This window comes from Amphiura filiformis, chromosome 10 (genome assembly GCF_039555335.1).
Source record: "Amphiura filiformis chromosome 10, Afil_fr2py, whole genome shotgun sequence".
Lineage (NCBI taxonomy): Eukaryota > Metazoa > Echinodermata > Ophiuroidea > Amphilepidida > Amphiuridae > Amphiura > Amphiura filiformis.
Window position 1 is genome coordinate 22523543 of NC_092637.1, and position 23802 is coordinate 22547344.

Here is a 23802-nt window from a genome sequence, read left to right on the forward strand (position 1 = left end):
ATGATCGATCCATGGATCAAACAAATTTGGCTCTGGTGCCTAAGGTAGGAGAGCCCAAATGGTTCAATGAGCTCAGCCAAGAGTTGCTAACGTATTCTAGGGAAGGGGTACTGTATAAGTGGTAATTTTGGCGTACAGTTATTTTTGCAATTTGGAGTGAGAGACACATTTTCGCGAAAGTTATATTCACGATTGCCCAGTCCTTCCCTATACTTGTAATACATTATTGCATACATTCGCGATTTGCGAAAATAAAACCCTCGCGAAAATTACCACTTATACAGTACCTGGATATTAGCAAAGATCAAATCCATAAAAGCATGTAGAAACTGGCAGGCTTTGCTGAATTTTCACATGCCGCTCTAATACCACCATTGACCAAAAATCTTGCTTGCTTGAATTGAAACCCCTTGAATGATATACCTAATTGACATTCTATTGACTGAAGACAACTACCCCAGTCATGCTTGTTTAATAACCACTTGAGCATCCGGGTTGAGCATTTGACGAATGGGTCGTTACTTACTGACCACAAAGGAAATTAATCATGGTTGTGTCGTCGACCAGTGTTTATAATCCTGCTGCTTTGCTGAAGGCTCTGATACATATCAGCAAACTGGTATACTGTTCGCTTGTTAGTATCGTCAGTGAAGGCAGCAACGCTGGGCTGACCTCAGCAAACCATTTTGGCTGTACTCGGTCCTAAGTCTTAAACCAATCATAACTCTTGATCTTCCATAGTGACTTTAATATTCGCTATCGTAGTCCGATGTCACTTCCTGCCGAGGTCACAACTACTTCCGTAGTGATGGATCAAGCGGTTGCATGACAACGCTATCTACGCTGTGCACGTCGATGTTCTGCTGTTTGAAAATCAAGTTTTAGCCATTTATTATGGCTTTCACTGCCTAGTAAGCTTTTGCAAGATGTTTTCCTTCTGATATCAGGAGGTTTCGGGTCTTAAATATGTCAAAAGCAGACACTTTTGGGCAGGTTATCAATTTTGAGGTTTTTACATATCTTAAATACAGAGATATTTTGCTCCACAACACCGTTTCATTACTCGTTGACTGCCGATAAAATGCCCAATAAAGACTTAGTCACCGGACCGCGCCGGCCAGTTAAAGGCCCTTTCAGTGATTTCACAGGAACATTAAAAAAAATGGAAATTTGTCAGAGTTGCTTAGAAATAAAGAATAAGTCTACAGAATTTCATTAAACCACTTTTCCCTGAATACATCGACAAATTAGTCAAAAACAGAAGTTTTAGAAAGGTTTTCTACTTCAACTCTGAGAAAATCGAGATTTTCGTACAGTGCGCCACTAATCGACTGGAAAAACTTCCTAGTCCAGTGTTTCTAACACGGGGAAGTAGAGTCTAAATTGATTTAAAACAGACGCTTTTAAGCTACAATTTTGTAGTAGAAAACAAAATAAGCAATTAAAGGTCACCGAGGCAAACTAACGGTCAATTCAAATATGAAAAACAGTTAAAATTGTGTATTTTGTTTAAAATAGTAGCTACTGATGTAATAAGTAGTAGAAACAATACGCAAGCGCGTGTTGGTACGTGGAGAGTGAGCTTCTTTCGATCTCGAGTCGGACTTTTGTACTGTCAGTATCAAAAGTCCAGAATCATGCAAATGCTTTATTTTGTCTAAAATACACGGCTTTCGACCGAACCACTAGCAGGCTATGTTAGCACATCTATGCCAATTACAAAGGTACCAAAATCTGAATTTTGATGATTTTTACGATCGTCCGGATGAGCAAATCACTGAATGGGCCTTTAAAGTACATGCCCTATCACACCACTCCACACCATACATAAATTCTCCCAGTCACATTTCCCAAATATGAAATTTAAAAAAGTCAAATTTTAATTTACTTCTTTTAAAGTTTGGCAGAGGCGGGGTTCGAACTCACGGTGCAACGCTTAGTACTGATGAGCCTAGCGCCTTAGACCACTCGGCCACTTGTCTTGTTGTTATTCATTTGAAACTTATTTAAAAATATAATCGCTACCACGTGACAAGCAAAGACAGAAAACGTATTATATTTTGGAATTTTATCATTAATGTGTATTATAATAGAGCTACCATTATTTATATTGTTGAATTCTCAAGCGCATCATTTCTAATTGGGTTTTTATTCCTAAAGCCCGATACTGACTCCACCTGTACATTTTAATTTCATCGCGGGATGCTGAGATGTTTGAAAAGCATCGCAGCATCGCATACCGCTGGGAAGTGGAGTCAGGATCGGGCTTAGTTCGAATCACCAGCCTCCATGGTTCGATGTAGAGAGTCTTTCCTATTCAGAGGAAATATTGCAATTACACACCTTATTGCCTTTTAACAATAACCAATGACACTAGCACGTAATTCCAGTCAAGCACCAATCTTTAATCCTATTGTTGAAGAGGATAATAAGCTTATACTTATGTATAGCATAAGTAAAAAGCTTAAGTCTTTGTTTGCTTTGGTTAAGTCCTGTTCAAGTGGTGGATTAACCAACAATTAACAATGAGAGGACATTCCTGAACCTCGTTCAGTTGGCGATGATTTGAAGTGACCGCCGATTATGACCATTTGATATGTAAGTGGGGCCTACCAGCAAGGTGGAAAAAAAGAAATAATGTAGTGCCAAAATAATGTACCCTTTTACGGAAGGAGCAAAGTTTAACAAGTTACAACTCCGCTTCTGCAGTACTGAATGTCAGCGGCGAATGTCAGGTTATTATTTCCCAGTCTTGAAAAAAATTGCAGGCAGAGGTGGGAATCGATCTCGGTACCTCCCGGTTAAAAAGCACTGTGCAAAACCACTAAGCCAACTAAATATCTGTCGTGAGATGCTTGACATTAATCTTTGATATTGCTGAATGGAACAAATCGCGGAATTAAATCAGTAATAAAAGAAGTAGATTCTTATTTAGCGGCCAAATTGGATAAAGGGAAATATTTGTCCCTGCTCTAAAGAAAATATAGGTTAGAAAATTATCAAATAAATTTAAATTAAAAATTGAGACTTTATATTTATTTATTTCACAAGGCGGCATTTTCACAGACAAACACTGTATATGCTAAAACTCGACCCTTATTACTAGATGATGGCATAGCTCAGTGTTAGAGCATCAGACTGGTAATGTCAATATCGTTGGTTCGAATCCGCCTGCCAGCAATGGTTATTATGATTTTAATGCTAAGCTACAATTTGTTCAATTTTTTTTCATTCATTCATTCATTCATTCATTCATTCATTCATTCATTCATTTATTTATTTATTTAAATAATTTGATATATTTGAAAGGGGTATTTGAGCAATTTGAAATTTTTACCCTTGTATAATCCTATGGGGTCATTTTGAACCCACCCCTCCCAAATTGCCAAAACCTATGAGTTTAAATCATACATAATGATCAGTACCTCAATCATGAGTGAACACCGGTTGGTCACTGCATTTATTTGGGAATGGGTAGGCACTGCAGCTTGATTCACCATCCACAACATGATAATGTGTGCACATGCTACATTATATACACTTGTAGGCCTATGTTGTTGTTGGTGTATAAGTAATGGGCCTTGCAATTGAAATGCCTCAAGCTTTTAATCCGATATGCAGATTATCTATTTGTTTTCATGAATTGGAAGACATTCTTTGATGTATTACTGAGCTCAATGATCTGAAATTACTGGAGTGTGAGGTCAGCATAGTATTTTATTAACAGAAAGTATAGAGGCCCTGCATGAAATTATCGATTGGCTCCAAACAAAGGATTTGAGCCGGTGTCCTTCACCGTAGTTATGGCGGAGTGCAGTCCATTCAATCAAATGTTGTCATCAACCTATTTGATTGCAATCATGCTTTTGTTGAATGCATTTGAGTAGTCCGCCATATTTACGGGATGATATGTCACATGCAAGGCCTCTATTCTCCAAATTCATTTCCTAATGTATGTGAGAATGATACAATAATGACATGATGAACATAGTCATTGATGCATCAGTTTTAAAATAGACTAGGCGGTTACCATATTTGGCGGTTCTCGGCTGTGCGCGATTACCAGGCTGATGGTGACATGTCCATATGACAGTTTTTACTAATTTGACCTCAGATGACCCCTGGCGACCCCAAAATGACCTTCCAAAATTTGGCTCTAAATGTTGACTGTACCCACCAAGTTTCATGCCCATCGACAGTTTTTAGTAATTTGACCTCAGATGACCCCTGGATGACCTTGGATGACCCCAAAATGATCTAAACTTATAACTCTAAATGTTGACTGTACCCACCAAGTTTCATGCCCATATATGAGTTTTTACTAATTTGACCTCAGATGACCCGTGGTGACCTTGGATGACCCCAAAATGACCTTCAAAAAATGTTGTTTTAAATGTTGACTGTACCTACCAAGTGTCATGCCCATACGACACTTTTTAGTAATTTGACCTCAGATGACCCCTGGGAGCGGACCCCGTGTCAGATGACTTTAAAACGAACATAAACATCTTCTTGACAGGACAGAACTACACCCACCCACCGAGTTTGAGCCCGTCGACCTAGTTTCATGCCCAGATGACAGTTTTTAGTCATTTTACCTCAAATGACCCCTGGGAGGGGGGCCGGGGTCGGATGACTTAACGAACATGAACATCTTCTTGCCAGGACAGAACTACACCCACCCACCGAGTTTGAGTCCTGTAGAACCTAGTTTCATGCCCATATGGCAGTTTTTAGTCATTTGACCTCAAATGACCCCTTGAGGGGGCCCCGGGTCGGATGACTTAACGAACATAAACTTCTTCTTGCCAGGACAGAACTACACCGAGTTTGAGCCCGCACGACCTACGACGGCCTCACATTAGCAGTCACAGACAAAACCTAAATCTATACAGAATAATATCCATATACTCGTCTCGAAAGAGCTCAAAATAAATAACTTAGAAAATTTTCTTGATGTCCTTTAACATGTTTCCATAGTTAACCATCGTTAGCCATGGATATCTATGCTGTAGAACTGACCGGTGACTAAGTCCGATTTATTGGGACGTTTATCGACCATCAACGAGTAATGTTCCCCAATGAAAGCGGACATTCATAAGCGAAGATATTGAGTTTGTAAGTTATGGTATTAAAAAATTGGAAATTGAGATACCAGCCTATAAAAATAGTATTGACAATGTTGAGAGTAGGAATTACCTTGAAAAATGTCTCAAAAATACAAGATGCCAGTAAATATTCCAGTCTGAAACTATCAGACAATATTTTTAACATTAATAACATCACAAATTTGCAACAAACCCAAATTGTGAAAAAATCATCCCGGACAGATTTTTGGCCATTTCTCCATTTACGATCTTGCCCAAAAGTGTCTGCCTTTGACATGACACGTCACATATGACGATATGCTGAATATAGCACTACATGACGATCTAACATAAACATTGCCTCTGATTGGTCAATTACACGATATCTTCACTTTAATCACCAATCAGAATGGAGCGTTGCAAATAATTCACCCCAATTTTTTTTTCATGGTGAAATTATTCTAATAATGTTGCTGATTGGTCCAATTGATAATGAAACCTTCTTTTTGGCCAATTGGCAGGTAGTTCTCATGGGGTTAATTGATGTAAAATCCATTTCAGATCTGATGGTTTCATTATCGTGAAGGTGATCCCAAATTCTTTTCTTTTTTCATTTGCTTTTTCCTCTTCTTATTTAGTGTCTTCTTGCCTGAAATGCAGGAAAAACAAAAGAAAATTAATCCAAAAGATATAATTAATCATGAAATGGTACAGCTTTCAACCTACAATGTGACATCTTTTACCCAGACACGAGTCACATGACACGACCAAGAATTGGCAGGGTAAGCGAAATATCCGGAGGAGTGAAATATCTGACTGTCCTACCACCAGGGTCTTATTAGCTAGGATTTGACAAGTGCCTGTCATTTCACCAAAAATGCCTGTCCAAAATATTACCTTCTGAGGGTTCTGTCAGTTCAAATAGCTATTGCTATAGCCTTGGTTTATTTGTCTGATCATGTTTTGAGTTCACAAACTTATTCAAGCATTATTTGTAGAATTTAGCATTATGCCACAAGCATTCATTTTGCATGTCCCAAGACCAAACTGCCCGTCCCAAATGATGGGCGGACAGGTGGCTAGCTAACACCCTGTCCACCACAAATGGGCTGTAATGGAGGCATTTCCCCATGCACATGCCAATTCTCCTCAAAATAAGCTGTACATCGATATATAACATGTTCCTTTTGTGGTTTGCAGGTAGTAAAAGTAAGTAAAAGAGTTTAGAAATCCTTTGCTTTCTACTGTCTTTTGAGAAGTTTAATGGACCATACCTCAAAATAAGCTCAGCCAACATTACAGCCTAATCCTGGTGGATGGTCACACAGTGTTTTAACACTGAAAGATGGTATCTATGTCCATGGTGCATAGCATGAAATGACTGTGACAGCATTAAAAACATGTTTACCTACCATTTTGGTGGTTGATGTATTGATGTATAGTAATTCCACTGACATAGCCAGGGGGCAGCTGCCACCCTATAAGAAGTCTTGTCACCCTCTCTTGCCCCCGGATGCTGGCCACCCTCATCATCATCATCAGTCGACTACAAGCTTTCTCCAACTTATGCGATCTTGGGCAAGCGAAACAATTTTGTTTGGCTGCAGCATCCTTCAGTATCTCCCAGGAGGTGCTGGACATACTGTAAGTACAGTGTGCGGCCGTCATGGTTTCCTCTTCCCATGTGGTGGAATATAAAGCGCATATTCTTTCACAGGCTCGCCATCTTCAAGACGCAGTATATGGCCGAGAAATTTGAGTTGATGAATCTTGACTCTGGCAACCAGTGGAGTGGTGTTGGTCAGGTTGTAGATGGTTTCATTTGGAATCCGATCCACACGCTTGATGTTTAACATGACTCTGTAGCAAGATGTTGCAAATGCATTAATCTTGTTTTCCATGTCCTTGGTAATTACCCATGACTCGCACCCGTACAGAAAGACAGTAACACACATTGTCTGAAACAGCTTGATTTTTGTTTCGATTGGCAGGGACGGGCTTCTCCAAAGGCGTTCCAGTTTCCAGAAAGCTGCCCAGGCTAGTGCTTTTCTTCTTTTTAGGTCTCCAACACAAGAACCCATCTTGGAACCAAAATACTTGAAGTCTGTGACATGGTTGATGGCACTACCATAGACTTCAAGTGCTGGTTGGGCGTTACAGTTTGCAGTCATATATTCTGTCTTAGGTGCGCTGATGACAAGGCCTAGATCTGCTGCTGCAGTTGCAGTCCTAGTAAGCTGTGACTGGGCCGGGCTATGGAAGATTCCAGCAGGGCAATATCATCAGCAAAATCCAGGTCATTCAGCATCTTGGCAGGATACCTGCTTGACCGGCGTAGGTAGGTAACAATTCCAGCGTCAATTCCAGAAGTTGATTTCATCAGAAGGTAGTCTACCAGGATAATGAACAGGAATGGTGCCAACACATCACCTTGAAGCACTCCAGTTGTTACTTGGAAAGGCTCTGAGATACTGCCATCTACCATCTACAATGGCCACCCTACTATTTAAGATTTTTAGGCTTTTTCTATACGTTTTACCCCATTTTTGAACATTTTCATCAAATTTTTCCCCCTTTAATGTTGCCTTTCCCCCCTCTGAAAAAGTCTTGGCTACGCTGCTGAGTTAATCTCCTTTAAATAATATTCTTCTTTCCTCCAGGGGGAGGTGCTTTGAGGTGCTTTAAAATGAATGGTTGTGGAATTGGCTTGTCCCTATGTTATCTCAGAACTGTCCTCCAACTTGGCTGCCATTGTTATATTGTTCTGGTTTGGTTAATTGCATAGGGTCTTTACATGCATTTTACCTAAATTGTTAACCTATGTATTCTCTATTCCAGCTCCAGTGGACCAATTTATAGTGTCACATATCATTGCATTCAGTCGCAATGGTTCATTATGTAAAGTAGAGGCTGTTTTAAAAGTTGCACCTGGGTCCATATAGCTGTCAGGTTATCTTTAACAAAACACATGAATAGGCCTGGCCTACTGTATTGTTTGTGAGATGATTCCTATATATGGACTCAGATGCAACATTTAAAACAGCCTCTTTTTACATAATGAACCATTGCAACTGAACGCAATGATGTGCGATAAATTGGTCCACATGTGTAAAAAAGATAAGGCTACACAAACCTCTTTTAATTTTTTTATCTAGTAAAAATATTTGTAGATTTATTTCAAAAAGTGTTAGGGGAACTTATGAGTTGTGGATCTATCATAATAATACTTACCTGGTTTTGTGAAATGTAGTGCTGGTTTATGATCCCTCTTGCGTAGTCTTGACACATGCTTATTTACTGTGGGGTAAATAAAAGAAAATCAAAGCTGACATTTCTGCTCTGTGTGCTAGCCATAGGCTTTAACATAAAAAGTACAAGTTTGAGATATTTTTGCAAAATATCAAGAGCTATAAAGAACCATTGAACCAATACTAGGCTTGTTTGTACTCATTTTAATACATTTTTCATGCTAATTCCAAATATGGTCATGAAAATGTACAATTCTGACATTTTCTGAAAAAGTCTGCAGTCGACACCCGCGTGGAGAGAGTTAATGTCCTAAATTATAAGCAAAATAAACCTTTAAAATATCTTCACCAGCTTAGGCTTCAAAAAATAAGACAAGTTTGTTGCCTGTAGATGGCCTGAAAAAATAAATGCGAAATGCCACATTCTACGGGCGGACAGACGTTTTGAATGGAAGAGGCTAAATTACCCTAAAAAATCGTTGAAAATGTGAAAAATTTTGGCAAACACATTTTGAACATTTTCTAGGTTTTTTTTCAAACAATTTCAGTCACAATCCAATCCACTTCAGGCAAAAAACAGCTGTTTTTAATTTCATACCACTAGAAAAAAAAACCCAAAATGCAAAATCTGTGTCAGTCTGGCCCATAGAACAGATAGATTTTTGTTGCCTTATTGACAAAACTATGCACAGATTTTTTGTTGCTTTATTGACAAAAACTATGTAGGTAAAGAATACAGACTTGACAAAAACTATTTTATACGTACCTGATTCTCGATGTATCCGGGCTCCGTACAAATGTTTATCTAGAAATTCTAATGCAGATTCTTTTGTAGAGGGCGCTCTATGTTTGGTGTCTGATAGCGGGACTGCCTGGAATCCTTCAAAGGTAGGATGTAAAGAAATATAAACCGGTATGAGACATAAGAAGCTACTGCCCATATCATACTAATAGTTGCAGTTATTAAAGTCATATGTGATTTGCTCAACAGTGATGCCCTCAATTTTTCTTGAATTTCTACTTTTTGCATGATTGTAATGCCCAATGGTGCACTAAAAATACTATGTGATAGACTAAGCAGACCTTTTTATAATTTGCAAAATAATGTTCTTTTGTACAAATCAAAAAATATTTCGGTATAAAGATCTTAAACATACCTCAATGACGTTTCGTACTACACCGTAGTACTTTTTCAAATTTTTGTACATAAGACTGAAGCTGACAAAGCCTCTAATAAGGCGTTCACAAGATCTCAGAGAAAGGCGTCTGTTACAGGAGAGGTAAACAAATCGGCCATAACAGACCATGTAGCGGAGGAAAACCACATAATTGGTTGGGAAGACACAAAAATCAGAGACAAAGAACAAAACAGAAAGACACATTAAGGAAGCCACCTTGATCCGGCAAAAGGGGGCCAGCACTTTCAACCGAGATGAGGGCAACCACTTCCTATCCCACATTTATGACCAATTACTCTACTCCAAAACGCCACCAACGTTCCAACAGGAAGCAGACAAGGAGTGTGAGAATTGATTAGTCATTTTGAGAAAGGTGTAGTATGAAACGTCATTGAGGTATGTTTAAGATCTTCATACCGAAATATTTTTGGATTTGTACAAAAGAACATTTGCAAATTATGAATTATGAACAATCCTGATAAGCAGGCCTTTATATTTTAGGAGCTCAATCATATGTGAGTGGACGCGGCGAATCAGCCGTAAACTCGGCAAATTGTATTCTGAGTTAAAGTGTAAAATGTATGTGAAGGTCGTATTCATATGTGTATCAATTGCTTGCGACAAGTATCTTATCAAACACTGTTTAAATCAATCAATAATACTACTGCTGAAGAGGATAATAAGCTTCTACCTATTTCTATAGAATAGTTCTTGTCTTTGTTTGCTTTGGCTAAATCCTGTTCAAGTGGTAGATAACAAAGCATTGTATTTTGTCTAGGTATGTATAATCAACAATGAACAGTGAGAGGATATTTCTGAACCTCTTTGACTTGGGGATGATTTGAAATGACCGCCAATTATGTAGAAAAAGAGACACATGTAGAACCGATAAAAATACAATTTTGTCGAAGGAACAGAGTTCAACAAATCATAACCCCGCTTTTGGATATCGTTTGAAGTCAAATGATATACCATTTTAAAGCTTATGGTATATATTTTCTAAACACGAAATAAAACAAAATTGACCGGGGCCGACTTTACGGCTGATTCGCCACGTCCAGTCACATATACACTGACAACAGCATCTTAGGGTTACACACAAGGGCAATTCTAAGTTGGTTCTCTGGTTGGGCTAATCTCTTTGGAATTGGGGATGTACTGTCACAAACCGCTCACTTAAAATGATGAGCCACAGGGAAGTATCATGCGCGGCTGCGCCTTCTCACGCCACATGATTTGATCCAGGATCTTGGGTTAAAAGGAGAGCGCACTAGTGTACAGACCAAACGAGAACAGGATTTTTTTTTAAATTTTAATGTATTAGTATATAGTTAGGTGGCCGAAGATTGTTTCTTTGTAGTCATAGTGGGATTTTTTTTCAGTTATTGTTTGTTTGTTTGTTTAAACGGTCGCTCCGTGTGGAGACACGCTTGGGTCCTAATGGGACCAGACTCAAACAAAATGCTCAAACCAGGCTAAAAGCCTATATAGTGGAGGAATTTTTTTTAAAAACCTTCCAGCCTGGAAGTTAAATCCCTAATAACACAAACTCTTACCTTCAAAAGCTATGTAGTCTTCTGCCTGTGATCTCGTATCTTCATCTCCAAGATCTGCATCTCCAAAATCATCTTGTTCTTCCAGCTCATCATCATCATCATCATCATCATCATCATCATCTACACCTTCATCATCTGATGACCCTGATTCTTCTTCTCCTCTTACCCTGGGTGTGTCATCTGGTACTTTCCTGTAAATTAACAGACAATAAGAAATAGATTTAAAGGACAGTGCACGTATGAGGGCTTAGGTTTGATCCCGGAAAGTGGCGAATTGCAGTGGCATTAGCTGGCACTGAAGATTATAAAGCAACATCCACAGCCAGTATTAGCTAGTTTTGAAGAGTGTTGTAAACTCTCAGCTGACTTAGACTGTGATTACCTCAGCAGCTCCCCATCTTACACCTGGGTGGAGTGAAGCAATTGGGAATTAGGCCTTCTTGCCCAAGGACGCAACACACTGGCCGTGGTGGGGCTTGAACCCGCAACCTTTCGATTATGAAGTTTGCGTACTAATCATTTGGCCACAATGCATTGTGTAAGAAAGTATGCTTACTTGTTTTCAGACTGTGCATCATCCAGATCAGCGATCCCTTTCAATACGCTCTCAGGAAGCCTTGCTGATGACAAGTCTATTTTACTTTGTCTTTGTTGCTTTAGCAGTGCATGTCTATTCCTCCGTTTCTCCTTTTTCAATTCTTTTAATCTGCAAGTAGAAAACAAAGATAATAATATGTTTTTAAATTGTGTGAAACTAAAACCAATTGACCTAAGTTAACCTCACACAGGGGGTGTAGATTTCAAATGGAATCACCCATTCAGGTAACCCCATTTGAAATTCACACTCCTTGTGTGGAAGATTAAGGTCATTTGTCTTCCATAGGGGTGTATTAAGGTCATGTTTTCCATAGGAGGCATATATGACTTCAACTGGAATAGTCCATTTTTTTATAATGTGTATGGAACTGCTGATAGATCTTTACAAAAACAACAATTATATAATTATGTAAAAGCTAATACATCAGCTACATGTGAGGGCACGGTGGCTCAGTGGTTACGGCTTTGGACTCATAATCTGAGAGCTTGCTCAACGTGCGTGGGTTCGATTCCCCGTCCCACCACCGTGTTGCGCCCTTGGGCAAGGCGTTTTGCCTCGCTTGCCTCACCCCATCCAGGTGCAATGGGAAGCTGTTAGGGGTAGTCACAGTCGTTGTACTGATGGACCCTGCGCCACTTGTAGGCTGCAAACGTGGTTCCGACATATTCTAATGACAGCGGAATAAATGTAAAGCGCTTTGAGGCTGTTTACGGCATAAAGCGCTATATAAATATCGTTTTTTACAATATAATAGTAATGGAAAGAAAACTGAAATTGTTCGTCATTTTTCGGCACAAATATTTTTGGCAAAAAATGACGTCACGGACATAAACAACAATCTCCTAATTAGCATATGGTCGCCATTCCTCCAGCTAGCTCGTCCTGTGATTGGTCCTTTAGTTATCTAGTTTTTATTCTATATCGCTGGTTCAAACACTAAAGTATCAGAAGGATGGTCCACAATACATGTAGATTGATTCACGCAACATGCATAAGGATTTAAAAAACTGTCAAGTAGGACCATGTACTTCTATCTATTGTCCAGTTTGTCATCAAGATTTCGAATGCAAACAGTTCAGACCCAGAACACGACCATGTCAGGAAATGAATATTTTGTTAGCCTGGGACTGATTATTTGGTTATATGAGACATGATCAAGGGGAATGAGTAACATGCATATGTCGGCCCTGGTCGAAATTGAGTTTTACACATGTTTCTGAAGAGGACATTTTGAGCTTTCAGAAACTGAAAACCCTGTCTTGATACAACTATTCTTTGCGAAGTTACATCAATTAATCAATCGCTGAAAACAATATAAAACAAAAGAATTTCTACACTTTCTTTGCCAATATCTCAAAATCAATATTAGCGACATGCGACTCATTTCCCTTGATCATGTCACATATAATGAAAAACGACCTCATCCATATTTTTAGGTGTCCAATTGGAAGCTAATGAGCCATTTCCATCTAGCCTATAATAATAAGACTTATTGAACCAGCATCAACAGTTAAAACATTTTGTGGGTACACCCTGTCAGTCTGAAACACCATCAATCCAAACCCCAACTTCAATTAGATATTCGGACTGACAGTGGTGCCCTAATCTTAACCCGAACTTCACTTGGATTTTCGGACTGACGGTGGTTCGGATTAACAGTGTTGCGGACTGATGGGGAGACCCCCATTTTGCTGCAGTGAATCACCTTCTTGTTTCTTTCAGAGCTACTGATATGGATGTCAGGGCATCTTGTCGACTCTTCCCAAATGACACACTTTCTGGCGCCTCGTCTTCACTGATTTCATTCTCCTCTTCAGCAGAGATAGCAGAGTCTTCTGTAAAGGACAAAATTACATTTATTGAAAATTATTTAGTTCATATGCCAGGGGTAGAATCATCACACAGCGCGAGAATCAAACTTGATTCTTGCTACTGTCTGTTCAATTATCTTAGATTCTTGTATTTTTATGATATTTGAAAAGATAAAAACATTGTGGTCGAAGTCATCAAAGAAAAGTGTTAGCACAGCCTTAGACCTACAAATTCCAAAGTTCAATTTAAAACCCCATTTCTTTTCATTTTGCCATCAAACCACATCATTTTATATAAAATTAACAGTGACGGTGCCAGGAATTTTTTTCCGGGGGGCATTGAGGGGGAAAAGTGAATTGTAATTTTGGGTTTTTACTGGGGGTACAGGGGAGCAAGAGTTCTGACTGGGGGGAATTTGCCCGTGCCACCGCCACTGCAAATTAAAGCCCTTGAGTAAAGAAAGCCAAAACTGAAAACCGTTTTGTCATAGCATTTTCCGTACCAAAGTTAAATCTTGTCAAAGATTGACTCTCATCAAAAATATTCAGCCAACATCAATTAAAAAACAAAACGGCATATAAAGTCTCATGATATGTAAATATGTATTGTGTTTGGGTCCCAGTTTAGGCCAATTTGGCTGACTAGCAAATGTGTTTTAAAAACTAAGGTTTGCCTTTCATACCTAAATCATGCATAACTCGCAAGTTTTTTACGCAAAATCGGAATCAACTGAAATTTTTGGAATAAGCTTTTTACGTGAATATCTACCGGTACCGTTGAAAAATCCCCAAGTTTTGTTTGGGTTTTTGCTTGCAATTTCTGAATTTTGAATTTTATAATTTTGATAAAAGTGCTTTGTATTTAAATTTGATGAGCTGTGTTGGTTATTTATTTTAAAATTGTAAATATGGGTTAGTTTGCCCATTTTAAAAGGGCATTTCGTGATCCACAGCCTCATCCCCACTTTTCTCAAAAAAAGTTGAGATTTTTATATCACTGGAAACCTCTGGCTACATAATGTTTATGTACAAAATATTTCTTGCAGATTAATTCGTTAAGCAAAGATATCGTGAAATTTGAAATGCATTGCCTATGGAGCAGTGTAATACACATAATCATGCATAACTCGCTAACGCAAAATCGGAAGCAACTGAAATTTTGGGAATAGGCTTTTTTCGTGGATATGTACTGGAAAATGTCATAAAAAGAGGATGCTAGGATCACAAAATACTCCTTTAAGTTCATGATTGTGTATGCCTATATATTTATGGATCCTTTGTATTTAAATATTTGTTAAATTATTTTGATGTATTTTGATGTATATTTTAATGTGTATTTTGATGTACCGGTATAGTTTAATGTGACCCCTGACTGTCATGGAAGAACAGAGGATACCTTAAGGGGACTCGATCTTTTGTGCGTAATTATAGAGGGCCAGGGGATTCACTCTATCATTTAAAAAATTATTTGAAGAAGTTAAAGAGCCCTAAGAATAAAAAACTGTAGTGTAATTCACGCCAGACACAATTTCTTTATATGACAAAAATTGATTTTTTTTTTTTTTTTAAAAACAAACGTTTTATATCAATTTTAAATTTAGTCTGAATCGGTAAATATGGTACCTCTCGCCCTTTTTTAGGTCAAGGCTGTTTTTACCATTATGCAGCAAACCATTGTTGAAGCTATTTTACATGTACATACATGTACAAAACATTCTAGAGAAAGAATGAGGCCATATACTGTTTAAATATCTTTTGTTGATTTCGAATGATAATGTCATGAAGTCGTAAATTTTAAGGTCACATTCCTAAAACCAAAACAAAACATTGCGACACAGATATTTCCCGACTTACGCAATTTCATCATCACATCAGTGTCTTTATTATTTGTTTGAAAGCTTTCCCAAACGTTCGTGCTCTTTATGCATAAAACAGCTTATCTATCTTTACAAAACGCGTCTTTTTTTAGTAAACAAAAGGCTAAAGATGGCATTATAGATTTATCATTTATCATTACACTCCTCCACTCAACTGCCACCGTGGACGAGCGGTAAAGCGCTAGACACGTAATCAAAGGAACGAAGTTCCGAATCGCTGGTTCGAATCCCAACGAAGCCTGTGGAAACTTTTTTTTCCTTCAAAATTCATGATCGCATTCCGAAATGAGTCACTTGTCGGTAAATCATGTATCGTATCCTTAAAACATCCACTGAATGAGTAACCCAGGCAAAAGAAGAAATAAAACAAACAAACAAACAAAGGATGCTACTTTAATTTGGTTCACCTCAAGTTTGGTAGTGACGTCAATGATTTTTCGCGGTTGCGCCGTAAGCGTGCCGACAAGCCGCCCCTGCACGTGTACAGGGTTCGAATTCGGTTGTATCGCATAGCACTTTGCTCCAATTTTGCATTTGTATAGCACTAGTGCTTTGGTATACATGTAGGAAGTATGAGGAATTAGCCAAAAACTGCTACGCAAAATTTTTAAACGAATTCAAACCCTGTGCGCGCATGTGTGTACACTCAGGCTCAGTGCATTGAACTGTATGCACGTGATTTGGATGATACTGCGGCGAGCGAAATACGCACATACGATGATACGTCACTACCAAACTTGAGGTGAACCAAATTATTGCTAGGTCAAGCTAGGATCATGATCACAAAATCATCCTTCAACTTGATTCTTGAACTTGACATGCTTGATTGAAGCTTTTTATTTAGGTATGCCAGGCAAACCTTAGTTAACACATTTGCTAGTCAGCGAAATTCGCCTAGACCGGGGACCAAACACAATACATATTTACATAGAAATTTCAATTTTTTTCAAGAACAGGTCGGTCAAGGAAACCTACATAAATATGTTTTCTATACTTCACTTGACCTACCCTGAGTAAAGATAAACACTATTGTGCTGAGCATCAAATTGGTCACTTATCGCTTACTGTTCAAAATGTGACATCTACACCAATTACAGTCCCCGAAACTGTCTACTTTTTAGCCGACCGCAATTCCGAAACATTTAGTGATAGTTAAAAATGCGATCCCCAACCCTTTGGTTACCTTTGGACGAATTTGCAGAAATCTCCGCAGAGTCTCCGTGTCTGAAATTCCCCGGTACAAACATCGAAAATGTCGCATTTCTCAGTCTCGGTGATGATACTATATCCGCATCGCTGTTTTCATACATGTACATGAATATGCACATCTCTTAAGGTCAAAAACGTGGCATTGATTTCAACCAATCCGATCCACCGATTGTGACCTTTTCATGAATATTTAATAAGCAGCTTGATACTGACGTCATATCTGAGGTGACAGGAGGCAGCAGATACCATTTTGGTCAACTGAACTCGACTTGTGCGTTCTTTTGGATGACATAAATCGAACAAAATTTTCAATAACAGGTAATAGTAGGATTTCAATTTTTTATTAATGAAGTTACTTGTAGTTTTGAGGAATGACAAAGTTGTTTTTGGAAACTTAGATGTTTGTTTCAACTGATGATATAGGATCGCAAGGTGAGTGAATTCGTGAAGAGATTTGCTTGTTTGAGTGATAGTAGGATACGGGATGTAGGCTAGTCCTCTGTGTTTGACCGGCTCCGACGTCTCAATTATTCGTACCTGCTAACCAGACAGCAATACTGCGTATTGCTGTATGGAACCAGGCATACACTTGACCCAAATATATGATTTTTTATGGTGATGAGACACACATGGAATTTTAGAGGGATTTTGATAGCAGTTACATTAAAAAAAAGCTGCTATCGTCATGAGACTAAGTCTAAGATCTAGAAACACCCCCGAAATGCTTTTTTGGGGAATTTTGCTAGCTGAATCTTTTTGATGAAAGTCAATCTTTGACTAGATGTAACTTTGCTATGGAAAGTGCTATGACAAAAAGGTTTTCAGTGTTGCTTTCTTTACTCAAGGGCTTTAATTTGATATATAAAATGATGCAGTTTGATGGCAAATTTGAATTCACGTCCTGGCATACCTACTTTAAGTTCTAATAGAACTCTGGCCATACATGTAGTATCCGTTTTTACTTCCACTAGGGCCAGAGGCACTTACATTGAAAAAATTGTTGGAGATGGTTGAACGCAACAGAACAAATAAATGATGAAAATTGACCTTTTCATTGTGTTCGTGGGTCACCGCAAGAGCTGTAAAATTCCATTTGAAAAAACATATTTTTCATAATTTATGCACACTTAATTTCCCTACCTATTTAAATGAACCTCAATATTGACCATCATATTGTACCCATTTGTGTTACCTTCAATTCGACGATCCCTGTTGATTTGCCGTGAAAACGCTTGCATTTACTTGGAGGGAATTGTTCGGTTCTTCCGTTATTTACATCATTGGCATCGTTTGACCTCTTGACCTATAATTGAAGACCGAATTGAAAAGACTAGTTTGCGTATGACGTCCTGTCAACCAGACCAAAAATGCTGTACTGCGCAGGTCAGTAACCAATCACGTCGCGCCTTTGCCCTGACGTCAGACGCAAACTAGTCTTTTTAATTCGGTCTTCAATTATACCATCATGCAACCGCATCTGACCTCGCCACATCTCGGGGTCGTCATGTCCATTTTACTTGTGGGGTGGATAAATGACGGAGTAGTGGACTAGGAATAGTAAATTAACATGAAACGTAAAACACCTGTATAAAACGAGAATAACTCACGCATGTCCGACCGGCCGGCCGCCCGTTGGAATAAAAAATACACGCTGGATTGTCTTGGAACTCCAAATGCTTTAGTTACAAACAGAGATTGCGCTAGTAAAAAATGCATTTCAGCCCCTGCCAAAGTTCATTTTCGGACTCCCCCGTAAAGTAGAATAGTCCAGATTATCGTAACCTTTGACATTGCCAATATCACGCAAATGTCGTCTATTTCATACCGTAAAGAAGTATGAGCAAGTTTCTGAAGAATATTGGTAAGTTTAAAGGCCAGATATCAGGCTAACGAATATGATCTGCATATATAGAAAGATCCGATCGTTGTCCGAACGTCAAAATTTGATAAATGTCAATGGTACAATTCCAAGCACGTGAAAGTCGTGAGGTCATTTCTCAACACAATACCTGTCAGAGGATAATTTACATAGGCACAAAAGACCGTGTTCAACGTAGCGTTACTCAGCCAAACATGGCAGAGTAGGTCCCGGATGATCCTACATGTTCCAATCTCCACAACGTTATACCTTTCCAACAAGGAAAGAGATACAAAAGGCGAACGTCTACCTGTCCCTATTAACTTGGAACTTAAAACTTTTAAAAGCTTAACCATTTAAATTTAAAAGCATCAACAGAAAATAATTCTGGGTTAAATCAAATTTTAATCCGAAACAGCATTATTTGGATGACTTTATGAAGACAAAATTGGTACAAAATCCCACATACCTGACGCTGAACTCATTGTGAATCTGAGTGCAATACTGTCGAATTCGGTTGCTCGCGTGTGTAGATGCTAAATAAAGCCTGTATTCCAATTAATCAAACATTAGAAACAGTATAAATAGCGGGGAAGAATAAGGTTAAAATCCATCAAATATTTATTATTAATACATTTTAAAGGTGATATAACTTTTGATTAAAATTTGAAATTTTAATATTGATATTTTATTGACCTTACATATAGTATAATGAATAGTGTGTCTATTATCTTTAGGCTATAAATTTTAAGTTGGCTTTTAAATGCAGCTCGTATTATTTTGTCCTTTTCCAATACAAAAGGACAAGTGAAGGTCACGCGACGGTCACACCTCCCTGGATAAATCATCAGCTGGGTAGGTGTGTGCTGGGTGTGTGCTGGGTGTGTGTTTTGTTTTGGTGGTATTTCTTGATCTTTGTAACCGATTCTTATTTGATCTGTGTTATTTGGTAAGTGCTGTTTGGTAGAGGCTATTAATTAATATTTTAGTCTTGTTTTATTGAACTTGAATTTGTGACATGTGTGATCATATCATGTTAATTTTGTTTGCATACAGATGTTGATCTGTCATCATGACTCAGTAAAATTTGTTGTATTGACCTACTGTACAAGGGCCCTACATGTATGTCTGATGGGGAATTTCAATTGAATGAACACATCAGCTTTTAAATTCACAGGCCTTCATTTCTGAAAATAGCAGGAGCTCAGTTACAATGTACTAGCACAGTGTCGACTTCCTATTCGATAAATATCAATTTAATACTCCGTTGGTGAGCGACAGGCGACTGGTATTTCACCGACGCAAGAAAAGGAGTTCTATCTGATTGGCTAGCAATCGATCGCTTAGGTCGCTTAGTAGTCAACTACAAACTCAAAACTGAGCATCGTATTCAATTCGATTGAAATCGATATTCTATTATTGCCGTAGATAAAGAGAGTGATAGTGTGTCAATAATGTACATTGTATTGCAGCTGGATTTTACATGCATTCTTTTATATAAATTTTTCTCAACAAAGAGTTGAATACATGTATGATCAAAATTTTTACTCAGGATTTCAAATTTTTACCCGCAAATTGCAGTTAAACATATCCACAGCAAAATACCGGTCCTCACTAATTAGTGTATTTAATTTCCAGTTAGTGTATTTAAGATAAAACCTGACAACAAATAAAATTTTCTTGCAATAGAAATATCATATGGGATACTGATATGGTAGGCCGCAACCGCCACAACGTGGAGCTGCTACGCGTAGCTGACTTTTTGCTCCATGGAGCCAAATTGACCAATCATGATCATGTTAGAGTTTTTCATTACTCGGAGGTAAAACTGACTAATTAAGTACGACTTACTCATTACGTGAAGCGAAGTTATTCATTAAGAATTTGCCAGACGAGCGTCACGTAGTTGCAAGATATCCTCGGTCACGAAAGTTATGATTCAAAAAGTAGTTTATGAAAAGTACGAACTGACTTATTAGAGCTTGCGAAATGAAGTTACTTTAACTTTAACTTTAACGTCTAAAGGATTATAGAGGATTATGTATTCAAAACCAAGGTGGTTTTGAATACATAATCCTCTATAATCCTCTAGACGTTAAAGTTAAAGTTAAAGTAACTTCATTTCGCAAGCTCTCTATTATTAAGATGGACATGCACTCATAAGAAACTCATACAGTATTGTACATAACTATATAGCTAGGCAGAGTGGTGGTAAACTATGCACACAGTTCTGCGATCTGCAGTGTATCGCGGGAGCTAATTTGTATAACTTGCGGTGTCCCTGCAGAATTCGACCTTCAGCAAACTGCAAACCAGTTCGGATTTACTTTATATACTAGTAGTAGGCCATACATACTGTAGAGACTGTCCGTTTTCCTATACACAATACTCAGTGCGCTCACCATTGACGCGTGACCTCTACAAATAGTGTATGTTAGAAGTATAGGCCATTGCCTAGTTGACGTCACTACTGTGTAAAAATAACCGCCAATATTTAAAGTATTCTCTGAAATTCTAGAAAATATAGTTTTGTAACATGTCCTAAATTTTAGCTAATTTAGGTGTTTGGAAATATTGGTACTTTTCTAACTTTTGTACCAAAAAATATGATGAAATTATTTCTAAACCGTGTTAAGTCATTAAGCTTCTCATTTTCAAGAACGCTGGTTAACAATAAGCAGACTATTGTCTCATTTAAGTAAACAAAAGCCCACAGTATTGTTACCTTGCGTTCGCTTTATAATCGTTCACCCAACTGAAACTATAATACCAGCTCATTGCTCATTGCACAGGTAAAACAGACACAAGAGCAGTGTGTATTTAACCAGAGAAGATCTGATGTAACATAGTTGAGCCGTTTTCATTGAGTGTTATCTTGGTTTAATAGCTTTTAATAGGGTTTAAGTCCTTCAAAGGTCGTGGTGAGTTCGACTGTAGACATGACTGCATCATGATTATTTTTAAGTCAACAACATTCAACAATATGATCACCGTGATAGTATGAGAGTATCAGTACCGTGGGTGTCAGTGATCCTGGCCTGACACAGTAGACAAACAAACAAACAAACACGCCACACACATTACACTGTAACACATGCATGCAAGGTAACATTGACTATACACTAATCAAACAATGGTATTGATCCTGTACAACTGGTCGTGGTTTATTTACAATCGATTCATTTAAAATCCCCATAGTAAACATTAATTTTGGCAAGAGTCTTCTCTCTCTGGAACGAGGATGCATCCACTGGCTCCAGCGTAATGAAAAGATCTAACATGATTGGTCAATTTAGCTCCATGAAGTTTAAAAGTAAGCTACGTGTAGCAGCTCCACGTTAATGGCGGTTACGGCCAGCCATATATTGATCATGCGAAAATCGTAAAACATAGAATAGAAACAGTGTGGCAGGCGCTCAAAATCTCAAATTGTATGCTTAGCCTGAGTTGCACGGCCTATCTCGAATAAAATCACCATGCGTAGTTGTTGAAAAACGTGAGGATTCATTGACTATCACGGCAATTTTTAACACGAAGATATAGGGATGATGACGGTGTGTGTAGTCACTCTCCTATGTGTACTCAGCTCAGGAGCTTGACAAGGAGCTCAATTATATAATATCAATATTTTAAAAAAGCATAGGATTTTCAAGAAGTAAGGAGCTCAATAAATTGAGCTCCTGGAATACTGTTCAGGAGAGCTGTAGGAGCTCCGGCTCAATTGAGCCCCGGTGGGATCACTTAACTTGCAATACTGACCGCACGATCGTTACCAAAATCGCGGAAAAAGGGGTCATTTTTAGAGCTTGTCCGTGGACAAAATTGTCTGTGAAATAGGAAAAATAGGGTTGTTTTATCGCACAAATGTCCATGAAATTGAAAAAAAAGGGGTTCTTTTTATTTTCTCCGATCCCGTGGATACCTGGCCAAATCCTTGAAATGTTAAAATAGGGTCAAAATTGCAAATGTGTCCTCAGAATCTAAAAAATAGGGGTGTTTCAGAGTATCATTTTGTCCTTGTTTTGGAGTAAAAAAGGGGTAAAATTTCATGATTTGTCCTTGAAATCAACTGCGAAAGGGGGTAATTTGTACTTGTGGTAACAGTCCTATGTGTCCCCCCTGCCAGTGAGTGACCCCACCGGGAATTGAGCTCCTCAAAAATGAAGATCTGCTTTCAGCAGCTGTACACGGCACGATCCAACCGCGATCGTACATGTACATCGCATATTATATTGCCATAATTATAATTCAAACTACAACACAAACGCATAACCTTGGATACGTACAATACTAACAAATGTCGTTTTGCACCAATTGGATTCACCGCAGCGTTAATTACGAATGCAGCACAGTCGCAAAAAATCATCACATTATATCAGGCTGCATGTGTTCATTCAATTGAAATTCCCAGTATCATGGAGGAAAAACGAAGGAATTGCCCAAAAAAAAAAAAAGGTCTACCGACTCTCCATATTTTTTTATCTTAGAAGGGCAACCAAACATTTTTTAGCCTAATGATTAGGCCCTAACTATAAAGCCAAAACACTGGTACAATCCCAGTCATAGACTTTAAGCATCATATTTCGAGGCGCGGAAAGACACCAAATTGGTGTCGTATGACCTTTGACATTCTTTTGTGGCGAGTGACATGGTCTTTCAATTCACGCCGAGTGTCCTTGACAGGCTTGATTATGCTTCAGTGGTCATGAAAGAATTCAAAAGATAACCTCTGCCCCAAAAAGCAATAATCCCAAGCTATTGTCTGAAACTGCACCTCGGAAGATGTATGGTAAGAACTCAGTCCTCAAATGATAGTCATGTAACGACCAAAAGATAAATTACTGACTATCATTGAGGACTGAGTTCCGCAGTCTAGTACAATCCAATTGATTCTCGCAGCGCGCAGGTTAATCAACTTCATAATCACGTCAAGGTCATGTTGGTGTCAAATTGCCATAGATTGTCGCAGGTTCATGAGATTTTGTGGGAACGACCACCGAAACTAAACAAAAATGTCAAGGTCATTTTTGGGTCATTTTGGGTCAAATCACCATGTAGACTGCTGCAGCGAACAGGTTCATGAAATTTGGTGTGAACGACCGCCATAGCAAGGCAAATAATGTGAAGGTAATTTTGTATAGTCAGGTGAAATTGCACCAGTTAAAATGGTGCGCATCAAGGTCGAGGGATTGCGGCTGACGCTTGGCGTTGAAAACTGCCCATAAGTCGAGAACCACGAAATTTGAGTTTCATAATTGATTGATCAATGATAAATCAGTTTTTTTAATTTTTATTTTTGAATTTGCATAATTTATCAAATTTCTGAAATTCCATCTGCAATTCTGCATGTACATGTATGTTATATATTTTACAGTTCTGT

At 38.4% G+C, this 23802-nt stretch overlaps 1 protein-coding gene across 1 annotated transcript; it reads right to left on the bottom strand.

The window, feature by feature from the left end:
• Positions 1–5080: 5080 nt before the first annotated feature.
• LOC140162159 (uncharacterized) lies at positions 5081–18982 on the bottom strand. The gene is made up of 7 exons (XM_072185433.1): positions 18892–18982; positions 13373–13502; positions 11626–11775; positions 11070–11260; positions 9102–9215; positions 8319–8384; positions 5081–5736 (listed from the first exon to the last, which is right to left on the bottom strand). Exons 1-7 carry the CDS (start codon positions 18905–18907, stop codon positions 5663–5665), a joined length of 741 nt encoding a protein of 246 aa, XP_072041534.1. The 5' UTR covers positions 18908–18982; the 3' UTR covers positions 5081–5662.
• Positions 18983–23802: the final 4820 nt, after the last annotated feature.